General features: G+C 43.7%; 1 protein-coding gene across 1 annotated transcript in view; it reads right to left on the reverse strand.

The window, feature by feature from the left end:
• ITGA9 (integrin subunit alpha 9) overlaps positions 1–22352 on the reverse strand; it is a 962089-nt gene that overhangs the window by 757371 nt on the left and 182366 nt on the right. The window contains exons 7-11 of the mRNA XM_085607531.1: positions 20372–20457; positions 18700–18768; positions 16024–16161; positions 10451–10556; positions 3622–3716 (exon numbers count right to left, since the gene is read on the reverse strand). Coding sequence (XP_085463657.1) covers positions 3622–3716; positions 10451–10556; positions 16024–16161; positions 18700–18768; positions 20372–20457 — 494 coding nt within the window. The remainder of the gene's footprint in view (positions 1–3621; positions 3717–10450; positions 10557–16023; positions 16162–18699; positions 18769–20371; positions 20458–22352) is intronic.

Here is a 22352-nt window from a genome sequence, read left to right on the forward strand (position 1 = left end):
TGTTTTAGCTGGCACAAGACATACAGGGTTGATTCACAAAGATTGTATTATGAGTAGGTTTGACTTACGCTTGTAGTACTCCTGGAGTAATCATGAAACTCGGGAGTGAGTTAGAGGTACTCCATGAGTATGTCCCAGCAACATCTTTGTGAATCAGACCTATAGGCTGAAGCCATAGGAAAGGGCACAAGAAAAGCACATATAGGTATGTTTTTGTTCACCACGGCTTCCGAAACATTACAAACTCGCGCGCGGCTTCCCTATTGTCTCTTCCTCCCTCTCCCAGGGTCGTTAGTGCTCACAGCTTCTGACCCATGTGCCAGAATATTCAATGTTGCATCTTCAGCCCGCACACTCTTCACATACCATCCCTTACCACCAGTAATCGAGACGTCCCTTATCAAAAATCCCTAGTCTGTCTCCACTCCACAGTGCTCTCTGAGTGCCACTGGTTCCCAGTGCATCCCTCCCGCCACCCGAGATCACCGCTGCAGCCCGGTAAGTATTTCTTTTGGTTTTTAATGTTTTGCGCATGTATGTGTGCATGAATTTATGTGTATTAATGACTGCGTGCTGTGAATGGGCGTGTGTGTGTGTATATGTGTTTATGAATGGCAAGTGTATGAGTGTGTGCTTGTGAATGTGTGGGTATGAGTGAGTGTGCATGTAGATGGGTGAGAGTTAGTATTGACGTTTGTGCGTGTGTGGCCCACCCGCCCCGCCAGCTCACATTTCCCGCTGCCACTGCTCGAGTCTATTATCGACCCTTACTGCACCTTTCCCCCTCTTCTTGCACTCCAATCTGTTTTCTATGGTAATTAAAACAATTTCTAGTGGTTTTGTTTGGCTTTGAAGTCAATATTCACACACGTGAAGGTAGTGTTTAACTACAAAATGTAACTCTGGGGGTAGTTCTAACTATTATGACACTTTTGCACATTAGTGGTAGGTTTTACTCTGCCTGTATTTTGAAATTTATGGCTACAGTTGCTTTTTGCTTTAAATATATATGCTACTTCTGTGCCACTTAATCCTGTGAATGCTATGTTTACTCTAGACATGTACTATGAATTCTTTTCAAGCGCCTCATAAAACAATAGCCTTGTTGTCTCATGCAGCAATACCGCACTGTAGAAATAACATGATGTGCAGCATTACCACATCATTTCGAGGTCTGCACCGAGGAATGGGGCGAATGCCACATATTTACTCCTGTGCCAATGTTGAAAATTCGGAATGTGCAGTATTTTTCCTGCATCAATTTTGTTCATAAAAAACATGCGGGGAAACATCTGAATTTGAGGTGAACGCTAGAAAACTCACAATCCCCATTCGGATCTAAACTCCCATGTGTGTTTGAATCGAGATTTCCATGTGGATCAGAGGGAGGCCCGAATTCTAAAAGTGATCTGGTGGTTTCGCAATCATCTCGAGAAGTAGTTCTATCAGGCAGTATCCCAAGGATCTGCACCCTTATGCCTCTTGTGCTCTCAACCATTCTAAACTAAAGCAGCATAAATCATAGTACTGCTATTTTTATGTATTGTGAAGAAATTATTTAATTCAGGGGTAAAGTTAGTGTAACCCTTTCTGTAACTCCCCAAATTTCATTTCAACACTTACAGGGATACACATACAGTACTCAGAATTGGCCATGGAAGAGTTAAAACATATAAAAAATCTCATTCAAAATGTATTTCCTGGAGCTTTAGTACGCATCGCCAATTATGACATAGTTCTGGCCCTGGCTGTCGGATTCTGGAGCATTATCTGTGTTGGAGGTCTACAACATAAAATCAATTTTAACTCCCCCAACGCTTTCTAGCGAGGTTGATGGAACCATCTTTTACTACATTCCTGCTAAGTCAGTGGTTGATATCGTGTCTGAAGCGGTGTTTGGCGTTGAATCCTGAATTGATTAAATTGTCCTACAAAACACCATGTTCCCGTCATAATTGTTATTTTTAGTATATGATGTTCTCATATGAATACCATTTTCCCTCTGGCCCTAGAACTGCGCTGGGAATGTGAAAGAACTCACTGCAACTAGAAGAATATTGCACTGTATGGACCTCGTGTATGATTTCATGCAAATAAACTATGCTGACTATGGCCCATTGCCACATTTCAAGTGGCGCTGAGTGGCAATTCTGCAAGGTTTTCAGTAAACCAGGTGTCACACCGACTGCTGAAACGAACCCAGTGAAACTAAATACCTTTCCATGCACATTTTCTACCTGCCCAATGCAGGTGGAAAATGTATACTGAAAAGAGTCTGGATCTAAAAATCGCAATCAGGCATGGGCCTGGCCAAAAACCTGTGATAACTGCTAAATGTCTGGCGATTCCAGCATCATTGACTCCGGGCTCTGCATTACCACTCTCAGTTACTAGCCAACTGGAAAAAGGGGTCCTAAGTGTTAAAAGGGAGACCAAGAAAGACTTTGGGGGTTCTATATTCTATGTCCTGATTCTATGACTCAAGATGAGTTGAGTTTTAGAACCATAAAAAATTCTTACAATGGGAGTAAATCTGTAGATTGGAAGATTTTCTATTGTCGCAAATGTAGGGCTAGGGCTAAGAAAGGAGGATTGTCAGGACAGAACTGGGGAGGACGTCCTTACAAAACGCATATCAACAAGGCTAGCACATACGTTTGTGGGCATTAACAAATATTTTATATGCCTCTTCACTCTCTGGAAACACCCTTGAAGTTGCTTGTAAAAATGCTGGAGGAAATGTGTTTCTAGAGATGGAATATATGGTGAACAACCTTAAAATTACATTGAGATGTAAGGAGAAGTGTTGCGTTACCGTGAAAAACCTGCACAAGTAAGTATTGGTCAAGTAGGAGCAATCTGGCAAATCTAGGACTGTTGTCTATTTCCAGCACTAGTGCTGAGTATGTGTGTGAATGCCAAAACATCACATCCTCTAGCAATAGTTGTTTGACCTATTGAACCTGCTCTTTTCGATTCGGGTCCTTTGTAATTATGCCATATCCTTATTGAACTGGTTTGGGGAAATTATTTAGGAGTTTTAGTGCAGCTAGGTTTTGCATGGTCAATAGAATACACTTCACTTGCTTAAGACGAACAGATTTGTGGCATGGGGAATTTATATCGCCTTTCCACAAGCTTGTTATTTCTGTACATACCAGATCTGAAAGTTTCAATGACACACTGTTGAGGATGCATGCAGATTTACACATGAGCTGGAGGATAATGGCAATCCCTGTGAACCTGCATCCGATCTTTGGCAATAGAGATGCTGCCTGATCACCCACTGGACACCATAAAATCATTCATTATCACAGAAGAGGATGACCACCAGATCAAAGAAACATCTTCACTATAGACACTCCTATTCGAAATTCCCATTGTACTCTATTTGATACACATTTATGATTGACTTTTCTAAATGCTTCCCGAAGATCGTAAGGTAAAATATGAAAAGTAGTGCGTTTGTTACCAGGAGATATGTGGATATCTCTGTTTATATATGCTACTCTTTGTTGCTGCATCCATCCTTCCATCCATCCATGCACCCATCTACCTACCTACCCGCTATTTATCTAACACATATTTTATACATAAAATTGCCAATTTGGAAAAGCTCACCATAGAGTACTTGGGAACAATCCCATCCGCATCGCCATGGTAGATGTAAACCGCTCCTGCATAGTTGTCTTCTTTTGGGGCGCCAATTGCAACATCTGCATACACATTAAAAACCACCATAAGGAAATGTTCAGTTATTCATGCTGCCTTGCACCCTTCAATTGGAGCCCATCTTTCCCACCCCTGCCTTAAAAGTAATAACAAGCTTGAGGGCGGAAATGTCAGTCCAGCTAAATTCAGAATTAGTGCCGAGAGTTGCTCGTTTGTCTTGGCATAAGTCAGCAGTACTCTTGCTCAGGCACTTATGAGAGCTGGTCATTGATGTGGCTTGCCTTATATCCTTATATTTTCAGTTTTATGGCTCTAATGAAATAGATTGTGCTGCAAAAAAGCATTTCCAAACCAAATCGGATGAGGAGTAGGCTGCTGTTGGGCGGATGACGTTAACTCTAGAGAGATCTGGGGTTTTATACACCCTAAGGCTTTCATCACTCCTCTAAGAAAAGCAGGTCCATGCAAGCGGGTGAAATGAGAGACAGGCCTCTGTGCTTAGTCACATGCCTGTAATACTACAGGAAAGTCAGGAGGCATAGATGTATATATTAATGCGAGGCCTGAATTCCATCTCTGCCCCTTGTCAGCTCTCCTGGTTCATTGTACACAAGGCCCTATCAATTGCATATGCACTCCAATGAGAAAACCCCCCTCATTATTTGCTTGCCTACCACAACCCTCGAGAAATTATTACCTATGCTGAGATGCCACACCCTACTGTGCATCGAAGTCCTGTATGATCAGCATTTGTTAGTGAACAGGGCACTTGTTATCTGAATTTAGTGTCATGATCATTCCATGCAGCCACGCGCTTTATCTATATTTTCACTTAACTTAGCACAACTTCACATAACTTGACAGAACTTAAGGTAACATCACTCAACATACCATTCATTCACTACATCACTGTGGGAGCTGGGGCCAAATGATTTTGAGGAACACAATGGGAGAACTCAGAAAGCGCGCAGGGACATGAGTCATAGTGGGCAATGAGCCAGCACTGGAAGATTTTGCTTCGGAAACTCTTAAGACTTGTGTCATCACTTCGTTTTCACCCTGGTTTTATCACAAGGGACACTTGTACAATAGAGCACATGAATGAAACTGTGAGAGGAGATAGTGAGGACAAAGCAGAGCAAAGTTCAGGATACGGAGGAAATCTGTGACATGTTCTGGCCGCGCAGCAAGCGACAACCACACAGAAGCAATGGCAACGCCTCTGAGAAAGTGGGTCTTGTCTTTTCAGGGCTAAGGAAGGTACCTGGTGTCGTCGCTTTGATTTCATTCTTCAGTTTGTGGGGCTGTGCAGTGATTCCTCTTTCTTGTAGATCGTTAATATAAAGATTTGTAGGGGAGAGTAATTTTGTAAATTCTGACCTAAATCTCTTTGAAAGATGGCTCATAAAAGGCCTTTGAAGACTCAGATGAAGGACAAGAGTGAGCAAAACCAGGCATTCTTCTCTGCAAACACCTTAAATTCTGGTTCATTACGGAAACACTGACCCAACATCCTGTTAAACAAGCGCTTTAGAAGCTGCCTATTCATTCATTTAGTCATTCAAGTGTGACTTCATCTTACTTGATCACCATATATTACAGGGTTTCCAAAGATGGTTTTGCACCTCACCATTCAAACATATTACCACTTGCACTAACACATATACATTGGCAGGCAATAGGTGTGCGTCACAGTTGAGTTGGTGTGCAAGCAGTTTGCTGTATCTCTCCAGTCTCATCCTGCAGAAATGCACAGCCCCTTGAAGCTGACACGTTCACCTAACAGCGGTCCACTCTCGCTCACTCAACTCACTGCACATCCACAAAACGGCCTCAGACACCGCTCTGCGAGAGAAACCTTTCAACCGTTTGGATGGAATACCTACATTACCAAGAACACTACTAGCGGCAGATCGCCAACTTTACAAATGTCAATAAAAACCATTTAGACACCTTTACCACTGAATGATATTAGAAGGAATATAGACACAAGATTTAACTTCAGATCCCAGGAATTCCAACTGGAATTGGTTTAGGACGTTATTGCAACATGGTATGAAAATGCGGGCAATTGTTTCACTCTTTGGCATCAAGAGGGCACCATCAGTTTTATTTGCCTTTGTGAAAATGTGGGTTTGAGGGAAGCTTCTGCTCTAAATTATTCAGAGGTGGACAGAAGGTCTCTCTCATTCTTATCACATACAATTGTGCAACAGCAATGTAATAAAATATCTAATTAAGCATTATTCAACATTCATGGCTGTTTATTTCATAAACTGCAACCATGTTGCATCCGTGCTGACAGCTTACCAGCGATTGCAGGCATTAGAGAGAAGGCGGTGCTCTGCTCATAAAGTCAGTCAGGCAGGATGGTGGATGCCTTGCTTGGTGTATGGTTAAGGCTACTTAGACCGAATTGGAGTTTCCATGCTCACAGTCACATTCAGGGGTGGTACGCGAGCCTTGCAGAGCGTTGGGATGAAAGAGTGGCAGCGGAACTGTGGAGTGCAATGATGGGCGAAGAATGCCAAACATGGGCTTTTTCTATATGCAATGATTAGGAAAATGTTCTGAAAGAAATTAATGACTAAGCATATAGAATTTCAGAAATTACATTTTACCATGCTCATTCTGAATTCTCTTTGAAACGCAGGCTCCTCTAAACCTATGGATTGTTACTGGGAGATCTTCAGTCGGCCATACATTCCATTAATGATTATTATATAAATGTAATATATATAGAATGTAAAAGAATTCCATGAAGCTCAATTATGATCTTAATTTTGTACCATTCAATCGAAAATTAGAGATACAATTGTAAGAAAAGCTATTTTTAGGTCAAAGCCTACCAGACAGAGCAGCTGCCATGTTTGCTAATGACATCTTGGGGACTTTTGGAAAGCTTCCCTGGGAATTAATTGCGCCCATTACTTACCATTGGCTTTGTGGTGTGTAACTCACATTTGCTTGTTTTCTGTTTGCCGGCTTAATTTTTTTTAGGCTGTCCAGCTTGAGTTTGTCCCTTCCGTGGCCATACCTTATTTACTGTATTCTTCATTTTCTGTAAACAGGCCTTTAAATCTTGTTCTTATCTTGTCATATTTGCTGTGCATTCAAAGACGGAGGTCAAATGTCAGGCTCTGTCCTCCTAGGGAGCTTGGTGTTTACTTTTCTTTCCCTGACTTCAAAGTGAGAGGATTTATGTGACAATCATCCTGGCTACTGGGAGTGTGCTGGAGGAAGGCTGTAAGATATTTGTTTCTAGTACACAACAGAATTTAAATGCCTTTAAATGAACTGTGCAGATGTTTCAGAATATATCCGAATTAGGAAAGCACAAATGAGGCACGTTTTCGGTAATTTTGAAGTGTGGTGGAAAAAGTATTTTAATACGATCAAAACAAATCAATACTCTAGGTGATGACATTTCTACCCATTATCATTTGTGCACTGTATACTTGTATCAGTAAAACCGCATCTGTGCAACTGTACCAGTCATTTCAATTGAAGATGTGTTGTCTGTAATGGCAGTGCGCTACCACATCCTGCATACTCCATTTTATCCCATTCCACTCTACTCTACACCACTCCATGCCACTGCACTCTACTCTGCAGCACTCCACACTGTCACTCCATTCTACGCTACTCCACATTGTGTCACTGTACTCTACTCTGCATCACTCCTCTCTACGCCACTTTACTCTATGCCTCTACTGTGATCTACTCTATTCTAAGACTATGCACTCTAACCCACTCTACTGTACTATGCACCACTGCACTCTTCACCACTCCAGTCTAGGCCACAACACTCCACTCTATGCCACTTCACTCTATGCCACTCTACTCTGCAACACGTTTCTCTATGCCAACTCACTCTACTCTGTACCAATCCATTTTACGCTACTGCACTTTATGCCAATCCACTCCACACCACTGTAATCTACTCTGCACCACTCTAATCTAGGCCACTCTTCGCCACAGTACTCTATACCACTGCACTCTAACCTGCCAGAACCCTCAGGATTTTGTGGCTTTAGGTGACAAATTTTGCGCCCAAAAAAAGCAAAAATTGCGGCCCAAAACCTCAACTTTCATGGTATTTTTGCAGTGAACAAAATATGTGCCCGCCACAAAAATACTACAGACTTGGGCTTTCAAATGGGCTGCAGGGGGCACACAAAGTGTGAGGTGGCCTGCCGGTTAATTGCTCAGGAGGGGGCGCGGTGCATTTCAAAGGCAGGCGACAGAGGAATTTATCACCTCTGCTGTCTGCCTGTTGCTCACCCTCCCTTTAATTGCTCATTGGTAGCACAGAGCCAGTAAAGAGAGGGTGAACGCCAGTTGTATTTATTTTGTTTTACATATTTTGCAGGCACTTTTGTAAAAATCGCAGCATTTTTACAAAAGTGCCGGTTTTGTATTTTTATTTCCAAATATCGAGATCCGGGGGTGTCTGCCCACTCCACTCTACTGTACACCACTGCACTCTTTCCCACTTCACTCTACTCTGAAGCAATTTACTCTATGTCACTGAACTCCACTTTGTGCCACTGCACTCTACTCTACGCGACTGCACTCTACGCCACTCCAATTTACGCAGCACCACTCTGCACCATTCTTCTCTACTCTATGCCACTGCACTCTACTCTAATCAATGCATTCTATGCCAATGCACTCTATCACTTTATTCAAAACCATGCACTCTACACCACTGCATTCTACTCGACACCACTGCTCTACGCCACTATACTATACTGTGCAACACTCTACGCCACTGCATTCTATGGCACTGCACTCTATGCCACAGCACTCTACTCCATTGTACTGTATGTCACTGCACTCTTCTCTGCACCACTGTACCCACTCCTCTCTATGCCACTCTACTCTGCACCACTCTACGTCAATGCACTCTACACCACTCTACTATAGACCACTGCACTCTATGACAGTCTATTCAGTAACACTGCACTCTGCCATTGAACTCTATGCCACTCTTCTCTATGCCACTGCACTCTATACCACTGCACTCTACTCTGTACTACTTTACTCTACACCACTCTATGCCAATACACTCTACTCCACTACGCTCTATGCCACTCTACTCTGCATTACTTCACTCTACACCACTGCACTTTATCCTCCACCACTCAACTTTACTCTGCACCACTCCACTTTATGCCACTCTACTCACCAACACTGCACTCTCCACCACTGAACTCTCTGCCACTCTACTCTGCACCACTGCCCTCTATGCCACTGCACTCTACTCTGCACCACTCTACTCTCCGCTGCTCTACTGCGCTCTACGCCAATGCAACGTGTTGCTACTACACTCTAAGGCACTATACTCTGCATCACTGCACACTTCGCCAACCCATTCTAAGCCACTCTAGTCTACCCTGCACCACTGCACTCTATGACAATCTACTCTGTGCCACTGCACTCCACACCACTTCACTTTAATCTGAAACAATTTTCTCTGCCCCACTCTATTCCACTCTGTGTCATTCCACTCTACGCCACTTGACACTACCCAGCTCCACTCCACTCTACTCTGCACCACTCTACTCCATGCCACTGCACTCTATGCCACTCTACTCCACTCTGTGCAACTCCACGCCACTCTGTGATACTCCACTCAATGCCATTGAACTTTGCGCCACTGCAACTATGCTACGCCACTCCACTCTACTCTGCACCCTTCTACTCTATGCCACTGCGCTCTATGCCACTCTACTGTACATCACTGCACTCCACACCAATGCAGTCTACACCAGTTTAGTTAAAAACAATGCACTCTACACCATTGCACTATATGCCAATATACTCTGCACCACTGTTCTTTATGTCAACTCACTATATGCCACTCTATGACACTCCACTCTACGACACCCCCCCTTCATGATACTCCACTCTATGGTGCTCTACTCCACTCTATGACATGCTACTCCACTCCATGCCACTCCACTCTACTCCACTCTGTGCCACTCTATAACACTACTCTACAACAATGCTCTATACAACTTGCTCTATGCCACTCATTGCCACTTTACTTCACTTTTGTCTATGACCCAGTACTTCACTCTGTGCCACTCCACTTCACGCCACTCTATGTTATTCCTCTCTATGACAGTCTATGCCACTCCGCTTTCAAACACTCTACTCCACTGTACTACACTACTCCACTCTATGCCACTGCACTCTATTACAATCTAATCCACTCTATGCCACTCTACTTTACAACACTTTATTCCACTTTACATACCACCCTCCATGCCACTCCACTCTGCTCTATGCCACTCCACAACACTCTATGCTACTCCACAACACTCTACTCCATTCTGACATTCTAAGCCACTCAACTCTATGCCACTCGACTCCACTCTATGCCCTTCCACTCTACTCTACTCTACTCCCTCCACGCCACTCCACAACACTCTACACCACTCCACTCTACGTCACTCCATGATGTTTCACTTCACTCCATGACACTCCACTTCACTTCACGCCACACCACTCTCCCCTACTCTACACCACTCTACACCACTCCACGCCATTCCATTACACTTCACTCTACTCTACGACAATCCACTTTATGACACTCCACTCTCCTTTACCCCACTAACCTTTAGCAATGCTGAACAGCAGCCACGCTGGTGTACAAAATGGCAAAAATGTTTTGGCAAAGCCATTTGATGTTTTTAATTTTAGGTATTATATTTCAAGGTGTGTACCTACTTCTTCCCGAACAAACATCAGTTCGGATCATGGTGCTCACCTGGGAATCCATCATCATCGATATCGCCAAGAGCAGCCATACTTTCTCCAAAGTGAGCATTGTATGCATTGTCACCATTCAGAACGAGCTGCTCCTCCAGGACGCCCTAGCAACAGGAAATAGGACAGGCTAAGAAAAACACAGTGACCAGGCAGCTGAACGTTCAATCCTAAGAGAAAGAAGACCTCCTCTTTGCTGCCCGACAGCAAGTGCAGAAACACATCTCAGGAAGCACCTGGTCACTGCCACCACATCCCTTCGCCGCCCAGAACCTCTGGGCAGCTGAAGGCTCTAAGTGGCAGTCACACAGCCAACTCTGTCACCATCAGCCTTTTTTGCGGAAAACTGTAAAGGCGTTAGGAGATGAGCTATGACTGGTGGAAAGAGTCATTTGGTAGGGTTCAATGAGTTTCACACAAAATGCTTGGAAGGTTTTCAATGCCAAAATAAATTGTACAATATCCAACAATTGCTGGATAAGTCTATTCATTGTCTAATTTATGAAAGGTTCCACTATGTAAGAATTCTGATAAATATAGAGGTCAATCCCAGAGTACACCCCTCAAATGAAGACCCCAGTGTTGCCAGTTGGAGTGATTTAGCCTGCTATTTGCTTTACACAGCGAACAGTGGACATTAGGCTGGCCGGGGGGGGGGGGGGGGCATTCTCTTAAGTAGAAATCAGCTACAACTCCCTCAAACCAGTTTTGTTCAAGGTTGGTGGCAACTGAACCCATATTTCAGAGCCACATGTCATTCCTGCCCTTTACCCCTGGTTTGAAGGAGACCTACAATCTCTCTGTACTACAAAAGGCTCAGTGCCCCATCTATGGATTGATTTACTCCACCTGTGGGTGTCTAGGTAGCTGTGCATTATTTAAGATTCTTAGGTGTTCTGAGTTCAAGCTCATAAGGATTGTGAATGGAGACCAGGTTTTGATAAAGTTGTCAGATGACCCCCAAGTCACCAAGGATGCAGTGCTCCAGGCCTGGATTTTTGTTTAACAATAAGGTGCTTTCTAGATGTTGTGGCCCTGGTTTGCTCTAGTTAATGCAATTTCACTAACACATTTAAAAATAATAATTAGTGAAGAAAAATCCTAAGACTGGACTACTGCACCCTTGATGACATGGAGTAATTTGATATCCATAAGTGTTTGCAACGACATGTTGCTTGCCACACAAAATGATGGTTCCACTCAACAGGGACAGAATACATTTTGCCTTCTACCTTTCATGTCAATGTAGTGTAGTACGTCCTGAGTCTAGAACCTACCAAAACCAGTGAATGAAGTGGGTGTCCACAATCATTCGAATCCCTACACCACCTGAAGATTCCAACTGCAGCCAGTTATTCACTAGATGCAAATAGCTAAGGTATTGTCATTCCTAATTTCATAATGCTTATTAGTGTAAAGATGATTTCACAGGAAATTCCATACGCCCTGTGATGCTGGACCTGCCCATCTTAACAATGTATCCTGGAAAGGCAAAAGGGGACCAAAATGTGCCTAGAACAAATGACAAGCGGACCCTGTGCCCGACTAGTCCTCTTGCTACCTTGCTGAGGACGCGTCCTTCTTTCTATACCTTGGTTGGCTTATTAGGGATTGAGATTCACATGGAGGTAGTGCCAGAGCATGCAAAATCAATGGAAGGGAAGTTAACACTTCCGCCTCTCTGCACTGGGCCACCAGACCCATTCCAAGGCTTTGCTGCTGGAGCATGGTTAGGAGGATCCCTCTATTAACTCCACCTACACCTCCTTGGAAGTTCTAGCCTCTGACATGGATTTATTTTCAAGAGTGAAAAGTGCAGGTGTCCATTTTACAGAGCTGTAGCTTTCCAGGCTCAGGCCTCTCACATTAACAATGTCAGGGGCTCCACAAATGCCAGCCCACAGGAGCAGTTTCATCCTGGGAAACAGGATATACGGTTGAACACTAAAATATAAGTATAATGCTGAACTGTAGTGCAGAAATTTCTCCGACTCCCAGGCATTACTTTTGCTTTTAGACAGAGCCAGGCACCCTTGGCTTTTAACAACACACGTATAGTGCTTTTATTTTCCTTTTCACTGGTGGTTATATGGAGCGAGAGAGTGTCGGTGCAAGTTCCTAAGAAGGTGATGAGTTGCTGGTCAACCTGCAAAGCCCATCCTATGCTTTCTTTGTTTGTATTCAGGTTTTCCTTTAACACAAGGTGTGTTTCATTGTTTTAAGGTGTTTAAGAGTCCTGTAATTGCCCAAGGAACTAAGGCAGGAAAACACGATTCCTTGTATGTCTCGGGCAATATATGGTGCAGGTAGAAAGAGTTTCCCATGGCCTCAGCAGTTCCTTGCTAGCTAGCCAAACACTGCAGCTGACTCTGACTTCCGGAGAATGGAGACTACAGGAAGGGGCACTACAACTGATAACTGAAGTACCAATTGTAGGAGCTGAAATGTGTATGAACCTGAAAGAATAATCACATGTGATGCTGTCAAAGAGGTCTATTTCCTGCCAAGACCCTGAACAACGTTTGCTCTATTTGCCACTATTTTGCACAGACATTGAGAGTGAAAGCACTGATAAACTACTCATGGGAAGGGAAAGAGCTTACATTATATAATTTGCTGCACTGCAGCATTGATCAATTTCAAACTATTCCTTTTGCAGTTCTCACCAAGGAACAGGGAAAGTAAAGCTGTGTGTGACTAGTATCACACAATGGGTCTTTTGAAGGAGCTAGGACTACAAAAGGAAAAAAAAGGTACCCTTAAAAAGTATTTTGTTTAAGGCCTGGGAAAAGGGGGTAAATAAAACATCTTGAAACAAAATTTCCCACATGACCTGTATTACTTCCAACAATAGCTCTAAGTGTCCACTGTCCCAACCACCTACTACTGCAGGAACAACAACATGGAATTAGTTTGTGTATTTTTTATTTGTTTATTTCATATTTTCTTTGTTACTTATCTTAGTGGTCATCTTATCACATTACTTAACTGACAAATAACGATACATATTTTGCAATCATATAGCCATATACAAATGAATTCTTGATAAACTATGTTTCTCAAAGAAGTTTTTTGAGATTTACGTACAGGCATTGGTACTACCTAACTCGAAAATCCTCATATTAAGCACTGCATAACCATGAAAAATATTGCAGTAAGCGGATGTTGCAAGCTCCTGGTAATGCAAGAGAGCAGTGCAAAGTTTATTTTAAGGCGCCAAAATGATCTGCAAGGGCTGATGTTTAGTGAACCTTTTTCTAAGTCTTATTGTAAGTGGTGTAGTGCATGTCAATATTCACAGTAAGAATCAAAAATCATTTCCACACTGGGAGAATAGTGTACAAAGATTGTATTCACAAAAAGTGGTTGCAAATTGTGCAGCAAATTATTGCAAATGCACTCTGATTTTGGGTTAGTACATCAGAAAAAGCGACTTAAAAGTCGCAAAACCAGGGTTTGCGACAAATAAATCACTTCGTACATCAGGCAGCTAATACTGCTTCGGCATTTTCTTTGTTGCTGTAAATGGTTATTTGTACTCTCTGCAGAAAAGATTGCAGCTATAGAGATAAAGTCAAATGCGTTGTGCCCAATATCTAGCTTGAGATAGGAGAGCCAATGGACTGCTCCTTATATTATACAACCAATTCATGATACCTTGTTGATGACTTATATCCCAGAATTATCTGGGAAAACCCTCCAGACAGTAGAATCTGGCCTGTGTTACCGACAGGACAGTGTGCATTGCTGTGATGAACATATTGATTAAGCCCCTCACAGGAGGCACTTGCATCAAGACTCATCTGGTAATACTCTACAGGATTGAGGGCAGTGAAGGCAAGATCTCAAATGATGAGCCCTAGAACATGCAGTACTTGTAGTTTCTTTCTTTCTTTTTACACCTAGACCAGGGGCGGCTCTTCCGTTTGAGAGGGGGAGTGTCACCCCACAAACAAAAGCCCCAGGCCAGAGCTGAAAAATAAAATGGTAATAAGGTTTATTTATTAAAAAAATTATTCAGCATCCGAACCCGTGCCAGACTGACCATCAGAACAGGGCGGGCCATTGCTGCTGAGTGGCGGCAGGGAGCTTTGTGCTCTTGAGTTTAAAATGCGGATGTCTCTTTGGCTGGCCTGCTTCCAACGGGCAGCCAGGCATGCACATTTTAAACCTCTCTAACAGCTGGGTTAGCGAAAACAAAGGCCTCCGGTGCTCTTGTGAGCGCTGATGGAGGCCGCTCCCACCAATCCTAGCGCTGCTCTCATGCTGCATGAGAGCAGCACTGGGATTGATTTAGGAGTCTGCCTACAGGACGGAAGGATCGAGGAGGACGTCACACCCGTAGAAAAGGCAAATGCCTTTTTAAACTTTTTTATGTGCCTCCCTCCTCCACCCGACTACCCTCGGGACATGCTAGCCTCCACTGAACGAGACCCTAAGTATTTGTGTTGGATAAAGAGATGGCCTGAACCTAATTGAGAATTTGGGCTGATGAAGCTTAATTTTGGTGTCTTTGGAGTATTGAAATATAGAGCGCACAAAGAGGGTTTGGCTAGTGAAGTGATGGTTGTGGAAAACATCAGTGTGGTCCACTACAACTTAGCCAGGGTCATCGCCCATCATTTCAGGTAATGGAGGTCGATGGTGTTCTAACCAAACATAGCCCCCAACACTCTGGCACATCATGATAAACTAACCGAGACTACCCAGTTCTGCCTAGTGAAGAGTCATCTGTCGAGTGGCCTTACTCCAGCTGCTCTTGTTTGACACCTCCAGCAATGAAAGCTACGTCCCTGATAGAAAAATAGTCTAAGGTCAACATCCTCAAAAGAGGCTGCAGATTCAAACATGAGAAGAATTCCAGGAGATTAGGTTTTTCCGATTCATGCTTTATACGCGCTTCTCTGCCATTGTCATTCCACAACACCCACTGTCTGAAGAAGACAATCACATTTTTGAGGTCAAGTCTCACAGGAATATTTTCATTTTCAACTCTTTTTTCGGTTTAGGCTCAGATCCATTGCATTCAGTCACAAGGTCCCGAGACTATTATGGATTTGCCAAGATAGCCAGCAGCTGTGGCTCCTGCAGGTGAGCGTGGTGGGGTGGTGGGACAGGGCGCGGGGGGAGGGTGTCGACAGATGACAGCATAGGGAAAATAAAATAAATAAATCAATCCTATTCTGTCATCTGTCGACTTAACCTCCCGTGCCCCGACCCGCCCCACCGCACTTACCTGCAGAAGCCGTGGCTGATAGCCATACAATTTATAAACTGGGAGGTAGATTGATAGAGGCTGCATTATCCATAGCTATCGGGATAGTTGTGCAATGCTGCATTATGTGCAATTTTATATTACAAGTGAATCTTGGCAAGTCAAAACTTCCATTTTGTTTCAGGCTTTGTACTGTGCCTCTAGAGTAGCCAGTACAATTGTAACCATTAATAATATAATTTTAGTCCCTTCCCGGCCTTTCCTCCAATAACGTTCAATACCAAGGTTGTGTATTGGGCATTGCTACAAAGAAGCCATGCATCGTAGGAGTAAAATAGATGCCCACTGGCAGTACTTACGTTTCCTTTATTGATGTAGACGGTGACGAGCCCCTCGTCCCTCACCTCAGAGAACATGGGCGCCCCGACCAGCAGGTCTGAAAGACCGTCAGAGTTCAGATCAACTGCACATAAGGAGGAGCCAAAGTAAGAGCCCATCTGTAACCAAGCCGAGTCACAACAAAGCATTCAGTATCAGCCCAGACAGGAAATCGCGCGTCTTGCTCAGCATCAGGCCCTGCCGTACTTCACATTTAGCAGCCATCTTATTTCATCGCAGTAAAGTTTGTACAAGTGGGAATGATTCCAGAGCATTTCTTTATACATTATGTCCACAACTCCTATTTTAGTTTCAGTCTGGGCACCCATCCTATTCTCTGCTGATAATTCCATTCCCTCAGGTCATACCTTTTTTGGACAAATTTGCCAAATAACCCACCCATCCTACATTTTCTGTTTATGGTATCTTCATACTTTGGATGTGTCAGGCATGTTGGGTCACAGTTTGATCAATCTCTTAAGAAGCTGAGCAGCTCTGTATTGTATCTGTTCAGACAGGCTGGAAATAAACCATATGTCTAATTATGTGTAATGTTTTTCAGGAGACATAGAGTAGAATAATCTACTATATCACATCTCACGCTGGCAAACCTTTGATCTAGCTCATGTGCACTCTCTTTTTGCACTATGGTGCCAATCTTTGGCTTTCCGCGCTAAATAAGAATAAAAAAGATGATGATAATGATGATAAATATTGGTACTGCTCATTTAAGAAATGCTGCCACAACTATTCATGAAGTTGTTGTTATTTTGTACTAGAGTCTTAGCTCAGTGTGTACTTCCTTGTTAAGAATGAGCCAGCATTCATACAGAATGTCCTCCTCAGCATGAAGAAAAGGAAAATGTTTCTTTTGGTGATGTGTTGGAGCACGAGGACAACAAAGGACCCATGGCCTTATAAAAACTGCCCCTCTCTGGAGCCCGCAGATGAATAAAGTAGAATCTACTGATGAGAGTGTAGAAGCCACACGTGGTTCTGTGTAGGCTGCCACACCAACCCCTGCGGCCCTATTAGAAAAAATCCCTCTTTCACTTTGGCCTCTTGTCCCCTCTTGATATTTGTACCATAGCTCCTTGAAGAAGAATCAGAATTTTGTGCCTATAAATATGACAGGAGGGTGTTTTTACTCAGTAATTGAATGTTTAATCCCTTATTACAAGTTAGGCGGAATAGGTGAGGTATTTACCATAAATGCACGGAAGATTTACTCCGAGTGAGGTATTTACCAGAAATATTAAGTACCTCCTATTCTGACTTTTTAACTTGCAAATTAGGCATAAAATGCGGAATTGGAATTTAAAACACTGAATACCACACATTTTGCTTTTTTTAAGAGCCTCTCTCTTCCCCACAAGGACAGGAATGTATCCCTGCACTTGTAATCAGAACCTTAGTGGTTCTATGTAAAACACTTAACTATTGTTACATTGCCTGGACTAAAACATAAGGTAAGAGAGTAATGGGGTTGAAAACTGTGGCGGAAATGTTTAAAACGCTGTATGCAACACATGGGAAATAAACTGCATTATTGGCATCTTATATCATCCCAGCTAGCAGAGCTCTTATTTTGATGCACAATTCAGAGTTTCTGCATAGGAGCCACATAGACAATAAAGAAATCTAGCAATGACATAATCTATCTCTAAAAATGGTCTCATTGATTATCGCATATTTTAATACATTGCTACTATTTTAACAAACATTACAAAGAATTACAATGAGTTTGTCATGTTGTTTTAATTGTGCACATTGTAGGCCGCTTATATTTTGCACATGCTACTAAACATCACGCTTGCCTTTGTGCCACATCTTATTTTTCACACAGAACCAGCACGTGCACACAGAGTGAGGGTCCTGAGACAAGAGTGCTGCGTCAGCTGAGATGTAGAACATCTACCTAAGTATGCTAAGGTACGGGGTCTGCCACTAAACCCAGAGATCTATAATACATAACCACTTAACTTCAGTAGTACAGGAGGGTTTAGGCAGATCTGTCAGATAACATGACAGGGCTTTTTGTTGTGTATGGTTTATTAACCATGCTGATGAAATTATTGACATGTATTTGTTTTCTAATTGTGGTGCAATTATTGCATCTTAGAGCACGATAGTTTAAATAAACATTGTAAATTTCCTTTGTGTCTCTTTTTCATTTTATTCTGGAAAAGTATGAGTGAAAGAGAGAAAGGTGTGTCCTGTCACCGCGATCCCTGAGAGGGTTGAAAGGGTTGTGCTCTGGGGTGCCAAATCAATTCTCTCTCTGGAAAGGTTAGGAGGGCAAGTGAGGCACTATATCTAGTCGGACTTGGGCTCATGGATCTTGAGGTAGTAGGATGACTCAGTCCCTACATACTGATGTTCTATGGTCTCAAGCATAGTTCTGTTCCTGAGCAGAATCCCTGCAACAAGTTAGTAAGTATAGTTCTCTGCCCCAAAGAGTATCTGTGCCCTAAATGGCATAGGTGTTTGCCATCGCAGTAAGTGGACAGGCAGATGCAGAATAGCTATTTTATTTACAGCATTCAAGCACTTGCTGTGGGATAGTAGAGCTTTGCAGGTGAAATTCTAACCCGCCCAAATGTTCCTTTTGACAAAAGGTTTAATAGAACTGGTGATTAACTGAAAAAAAACCTCACCTTTTTACCCGATGCCTGGAAGATCTTAATCAGAGACCCAGAGCGCTTGTCAGGCCTGAAAATATAAACCTAAAAAAATTTAAAGAGGTGAAATAAATAAACAGGGCTGTCAGTGAGCGACTAGACACAATCCCCTTTCACATAAGAGCTGCACCCAACCAACACTGCCACTATTTTAAATTAATATATTTATTTTTACACACTCCATTCCATGTGGTTGCCACACAAAGTACATTATTCTGATGTAATATGTATATTCAAGGGTTGCACCAAATCTATGTACGGAAACATTCGAGAAAAGCAGCATAGTTAAGGACTTATGCAAGCTGTATAGCAAGCCACTTATAAAAGGCTGTGTGTATGCCCAATTCTTTTGCATGCCAACTGGTAGTAGAAAACAGAACTTTGAGACACGTACTAGCAAATTATTCACTTTATAAACTTGTGTCACTTTACTGGATGCTGTGTTCGCACCACACTTAAACTCATCCTTTTCCCAGTTATTCCCCGTCCCTTTTGTGTCCACCTCGTTTGTACCATGTTGATCTCACATACTGTGTATGGTGTATGTCGATTTCTCTTGCACCAAGTCATTTGTTGAGCATGGCTGACCTCAGCACCATGGTTCCCCCACAACTGTCCCAGTCAGCCAAAGAGTGACTTCCCTGGTGGGCACCTTCTCTTCACTATCGTCACCAGCAGTGGCATAACGCATAATGATGGGGTCCCCCTGCAGAGTATGGTGAGGGCCCCCAAGTGTCACATATCTCACAGATATTAATTGGCCTTGGACTCAATGTGGCCCCATTTGTAAAGTTGGGGGCTCCCTGGAGGGTTGGGGTCCCCCCCCCCTGCACTGCAGGTGTTATGCCCCTGGTCAGAAGGCATTGGCTTGATTGGGACACTGTGCTGTCCCCATGTTTATTACTGTGTGGAGCTGCCTGAGAGCAGCTGTCTCTATGCAGACACCCGTAGGGTTAGTAGAAGATATTTCTTCATCACTCTTAAATGTTACGTTTCTACAATGGGCTTTTGTGCAGTGCACATTATTATGGCTATTTACTTTTTAGCACTAAAGTTATTTGCTCCTTTGCCTGCCACAAATTTTTTGGACCACAAAAGCCAGTAGATGATTTAAACACCACACATTGATATCTGCTGTGCCCTCTTTGTCATAGGTTTGAATTCCAACTAGGACAACGCAGAATTTCATGCTTGCCAGGTAGATAAACAGAATACAGTTAAATTAGAAATGATGAACTGCAATGAGAAACGGCATGAATGCAGTATAAAAAACAAATACATATGAAAATCAGATATTAGAATACTATTATTATATAAGATTTCTGACAGTTACTCCAAGTGTCTCAAAATGCCTTAAGTGCAGCTTAACTCTAGGTCGCTGTTTCACACCTATTTGGAGCTTTGTCAGGTCCCTCACACTGACCCACAGCAGAATGACAAGGATACACTAATGTTTAAACTGGGACCTTAGACCTGCTTATGTCCATGACTGCGACAGTTCATTTACTGCGTCAGGCAGCCATGTCCAGGCCGCGGGCGACTATCACTCTGCAGGCGAATACAACATCGCCGCTAGGAATCATGGGAGCCCAAGGAGCACGCGCTGCACGTTCGTGAACGTCCGATACCGCGCGACTCAGAAACACACCTTTCCGATGCCGCCGTCCTGCGGAGCTCCTCCGACGACGTCTGTGGTGGTAGGCTGGGAGAAATGGCCGGCTGTCACCGCGTATCCTGCACAGAGGAAGTGGGGGTGGCGAGAAAAACGACAAAAGGAAAGGCAAGAGATTAGACAGCAGACATCTGGATATCACTAATCAGGTTTTCATTGTCCCCTGGGAGAGAAGATCCCAACATCAAGGGAGAGAGGGGAGGCGGTATGATTCCACCCAGAACTCACACCAGTTTAGCCCAAGCAAAAGGTCAGTCAATTTGCAACTGTTTCGTGAGAGCATCCATGTGGGCAGAGTCAGGTCGTTGTATGGATCATGATCGCTGCCATACTGCTGAACATACCCCGACCTAGCTGTGCATTCTGATTGGTCAGTCGGTATCTACCAGTAAGCCTTAAGGGCCTTGCCCTCCTTGTTTGTTCCATGACACTGTGAAGCAAGGGGGTAGCCAGAAATAAAATACCCCCTCTTTGATCCATACCTCGAATGTGATCAGGTGAGTGAAGTGAGCAAGCTTCGCTCACCCTAGAAGAGGCCTAGCCATTCATCCTTCTGTCCATCTATCTCTTCATCCTTTCATCCACCAATCTATCTTTTCACACTTTCATCCTTCCACTTACGCTTCCAAACATTCATCCATACTTCTGCCCATCCAGCCTTTCCATTTCATTCATCCACCATTTCACCCTCTTCTGTTCATCCATCCTTCCACACCTCCAGCCAGTTTTCCATCCATCCACTCATTCATCCAGCCTTTCACAATTCAGGCTATTCTTTCTTTCAGCCATCCTTGAAAATGTTGTTTTATTCTTCCTTCCATTAATCCTTTCACCTTTGCAAATCCATCCTTTCATCCTTTTGATCCATCCTTCATGTGTGTCTTCCTTCTTTTCACATGTATTTCTGTTCACTCTTCCTTCCTGCCCTCCCCCTTCTCAATCGCTCTCTGTCTCACTTTCCCTCTTCTTTAATCTTTTCACATTCCGGGTCCCCTTTACTATATGGTTGGCTTCACAACACTTACCTCTGTTACGGCGTTCCCTACATTTTTTGTAGCACTTTTCTTTGTAGAGGTGCAGACAAAACAGGCTCATAAATAACTAATCATTGTTTATAGTGTCAAGAGTACCCCAGCGTAAGCTGCTAAAGCAAGGGGCATCACAATACCACTGCTGTGACGCATAGAAGAAAGATGGCCGCTCTTCCTCCACCTTGCGGGAACTCAGCAGTTGTTGAGCGGGGTCCTTGTGATAGAGAAAAGTTCTTGACCAATGACACACCTGGAGGGGAGGCTTCCCTGTACCTGGAGGGTCTACTTCTCCCCTCATAGTCTTGTAATTGTAGTGGCTTGTGGAGGAGGAGTCACTATTGGAGGCGGGGTAAGGGACAGGGCTACTGTGCAGAGCAGCCCTTGTTGCCATTATAAACCACTTTCTTCTCTCCGACTGAAGTGAGCATGAGCACCCAGTTAATAATAAAGATAAAAAACATTTAGTTGGAGATAATACACCAAATGGATAGGCCTACATCCTCTTTCTGCATTCTCTGACCTGCGCCTCTGCCACTATGTACCTATGACACAGGCGCGGTGCGTCCATTGGGGCGTGGGGGCGTAGCCCCCCCGCCCGCGCCCGCAGCTCCCTCGTCCCTCCTCTGTGAATGTCAGTCAGCATGACGTCGGACCGTGGGCGGTCCGGCGTCATGTTGACTGACATCATTGTCAGACGCATTTGGGAAAGGCAGCACAAGTGCGCATGAGTGGGCATGGAGCTTAATTTTTACTCCGTGCCCAGTCATGCGTACTTGTGTTTTTGCTGCCTTGCGCATGCCCATTAGGAGCCCCTCGGTCTCCTAATGGGCAGGCGGCGGGCGAGGAGTAGGCTGTGCCGTCAGCCAATCCTGGCACTGCTGCAGCGCCAGGATTGGCTGAGGGCCGGGTTGCCAGTCACTTGCGTT

The sequence above is a fragment of the Triturus cristatus genome, chromosome 5_2, assembly GCF_964204655.1.
Source record: "Triturus cristatus chromosome 5_2, aTriCri1.1, whole genome shotgun sequence".
NCBI lineage: Eukaryota > Metazoa > Chordata > Amphibia > Caudata > Salamandridae > Triturus > Triturus cristatus.